A 2903-nucleotide genomic window follows, 5' to 3' on the forward strand; every position below is an offset into this window, starting at 1 on the left:
GAGTCCTAGTACTCGATGGTATTATTCTTTGTCAGATTTAGAGACTAGAGGAGCAGATTAAGTCGAGAATTGAGGACTTACACCTTGAAGTTATCGGGTATAATTTATACCCCGACTGTAAATATTTATTTTGATGTATGTAATGTACGTAAATGTATGGACATGTAAAATTGATCTTGAGCAGCTTTGTACAAAGTTTGTATAAAGTTTGTAATAAAATTTAGTTTGAATTTTTTTTAATGTAAATTTTTAGTATGATGTATATATAGATTATTTATCTTTAATGAAATATGAATGAATGAAATTGATTAACAGTATCTTGATGATTGTTGAATTTTAAAACTTAAGAAATTGGTTGAGATTGATTGTGAATTTGAAGAAGTGGTTGAAATAAATAATTGAAAGTGTTTTTTTTCAGGAATTTGAAAAATTGTTTTCTCAAAATACAGACGGCACTCTGCCAAAATTTTTATAAAATTTACGGAAAAATAAAATGAGCTAAAAATTTTAACTAGTTTCCAACTTTAATTAAATGTTTTAATATCTATTTAGAAATACTCACCACTTATAAAAAGTAAGAAAATTGTTTTAAAATCCCTTGTAGGGTACTTAATGAGTTATCGGTAGATGAAGTGTGGTAGTTCATTAGGTATTCTACGGGATCATGTTATGCCTTACAGAGGGGTAAGGTGCGACATAAACTCCCTTATTAAAAATACACAAAAACACATAATATGTTTTTTATAATTTTCCCCTAAAAATAATTTTTTTTTTCTCTTGCTAAAACTTTAATTTGTGTTGATAATTCAATAAGAAATAAAAAATTTTATATTTTGTTGCATATATGTATTCCATATATGATTATTTCCTATCATAACTCAAGTGGGACTACTTGATCATCTAGAGGGAAAAGGATGAGTGGTTTTAACCTTCATCCCAAATTCAAACATAGAAGGAATTTATTTGCCCATGTTAAAATAAAGAACTAAAAACTCAAATAGATGAAATGGTTTTATTAAATAATGTAATTTTAATATTCATGTTAACAGATATATGGAAAACGAAAAAGAAAGTTAAATTAAAGTTTTTATTAATTAAATATTTTTTTTCTCGAAAATGCAGGAAAAAAGAACTATTTGTCTAGGTCATCAGGGTCCAAGTAAATGATTTCAGCTTTTGCAGAAGCTCGTCGAAATCGTATCAACTCTTTCAATCTTTGAAATCCACAATTAAAGCTCTTCCCTTGAATGGGCAAAATTTCAAATTTCTCAAGCCTAGTAGAAGTAGCCAGTAAAAACTTCATGAACTCCAATTCTGGCCTCACACCACTAATGAGCTGCATCTTCGCAACCCTGAGCTGGTCTAATGAACAATCTAAGAAGTCTTCAACTCTCAAATGTTCTACTACAGCTTTCATCACAAAATTTGTCTCTCTGAGTGACTACAAAAACATGACAAAATAGTGACATTTTAAATAAATAAATAAAATGAAAGAATTATGTATTAAGCAATAATAATAATAATAATAATAATAATAATAATAATAATAATAATAATAATAATAGTATACTTTCATAATTCACCTTGATTGTTAGTTTTTCCAAGTTGGGTGAGCTTCTAATCAAGCAAAGAGCACAGGAGACCTCTTCAATCTTTTCGAAACAGATCCCAGATAGATGAAGAATTCTAAGGTGTTGTAAAGTCTTTGTAAGCCTGTTTTGTACACCTCCCATGGCCAAAAACTTAAAAAGAGCAAATACAAAACAAGTAACATGCACCAAGCAATTAAGCATATGCAATGAACAAGAGATATGATGAAGCAATTAATACTTACCTTCAAAAAATAATTTTCTACAGCCAATTCCTCAATTGCAGGTATACTAGAAGCCATCTCTATCAAATTAGATGTTTTTTTGTCCTTGAAATACTTGGCAATTTCAGCCATCCCATTCAATGAAATTGAAACTACTTGAAGAAGGGGGTATTTTTGAAATTAACAGAATCAAAAGTTCCACGAAAGGATAAATACTTGAGAATGGGAGAACTAAGTCTGAGGCAAAAGAAATGAGGACAATTTTCCAGGGTTAGTTTTTCCAGAAATGGGCAATTGGAGACGAAAATCCCAAACCTTTCAGGAGCAAACACTACGTTCCTCAATTCAAGGCTCACAAGCTTGTCAAATCCTCTGAAAGTATTTGGAGGCTTAAACACACAATTATAAAGATTCAGAATTCTCAGATTCTGAAATGAATAAAAATGATAGGGCAATTTATGATGCTCTCCTGTCCAAATCCGAAGGCAGAAATCTTCAATACCTTTCTTGGACAGGAAATGTAACCAATGATTCATATCAGAAGAGTTTTTGTGATCCAAATCCGTAACAGAGAAGCTGAACTTGATAAGATGTCCATGATGGAGTAATAAAGCTTGGTAAATAGCTGTTGCAAGCTTATTCTTCTCTGTTGGTGACAACTTATAGTTGCTGGGATAATCAAATACAAGTTGTGGAACTGCTAACCATTTATATCTCCATTTTGTTGATAAGATGCATGTCCTTACTGCATCCTTCTGCGGTAGTCGCATCAGAATTTGATTTATTATGTCGTTTGGTAGTTCACTGATACTATCTGAAACAGACCTTGAACTGCAAAAGGTGGTCGTGGTCATTCTTTGACGACTGCCTTGTGAAATCTGTAACAAACCCACCGGAATTCAATTACTTGCATGCTTCATTTGGAAAATGGAATTTGAAATTTTTAAGATTTATTTATTTTTAATACAAATTATCTCAAAATGTCCAAGATCAATTCCAGGATCAAATCAGAAGGATCTAATAAATTAGTTTTTTACCTTTTAGTATAAATAAAATCATCGTAAAACAAATTGAGTAATGACTTCCAACG

At 30.8% G+C, this 2903-nt stretch overlaps 1 protein-coding gene across 1 annotated transcript; it reads right to left on the reverse strand.

Annotated features, from left to right (window-relative positions):
- Positions 1 to 1132: 1132 nt before the first annotated feature.
- Positions 1133 to 2667, reverse strand: LOC131177614 (F-box/FBD/LRR-repeat protein At1g13570-like). Its single transcript, XM_058142674.1, has 4 exons — positions 2316 to 2667; positions 1835 to 1965; positions 1584 to 1742; positions 1133 to 1441 (listed from the first exon to the last, which is right to left on the reverse strand). Exons 1-4 carry the CDS (start codon positions 2665 to 2667, stop codon positions 1133 to 1135), a joined length of 951 nt encoding a protein of 316 aa, XP_057998657.1.
- Positions 2668 to 2903: the final 236 nt, after the last annotated feature.

The sequence above is a fragment of the Hevea brasiliensis genome, unplaced genomic scaffold, assembly GCF_030052815.1.
Source record: "Hevea brasiliensis isolate MT/VB/25A 57/8 unplaced genomic scaffold, ASM3005281v1 Scaf651, whole genome shotgun sequence".
Taxonomy (NCBI): domain Eukaryota; kingdom Viridiplantae; phylum Streptophyta; class Magnoliopsida; order Malpighiales; family Euphorbiaceae; genus Hevea; species Hevea brasiliensis.

Coding starts and splice junctions, on each gene's coding strand:
- LOC131177614 (XM_058142674.1), bottom strand. CDS start 2,667: ATGACCACGACCACCTTTTGCAGTTCAAGGTCTGTTTCAGATAGTATC. Junction 1,743..1,834: donor TAGAAAATTATTTTTTGAAG/GTAAGTATTAAT, acceptor GCTCTTTTTAAG/TTTTTGGCCATGGGAGGTGT. Junction 1,442..1,583: donor TGGAAAAACTAACAATCAAG/GTGAATTATGAA, acceptor ATGTTTTTGTAG/TCACTCAGAGAGACAAATTT.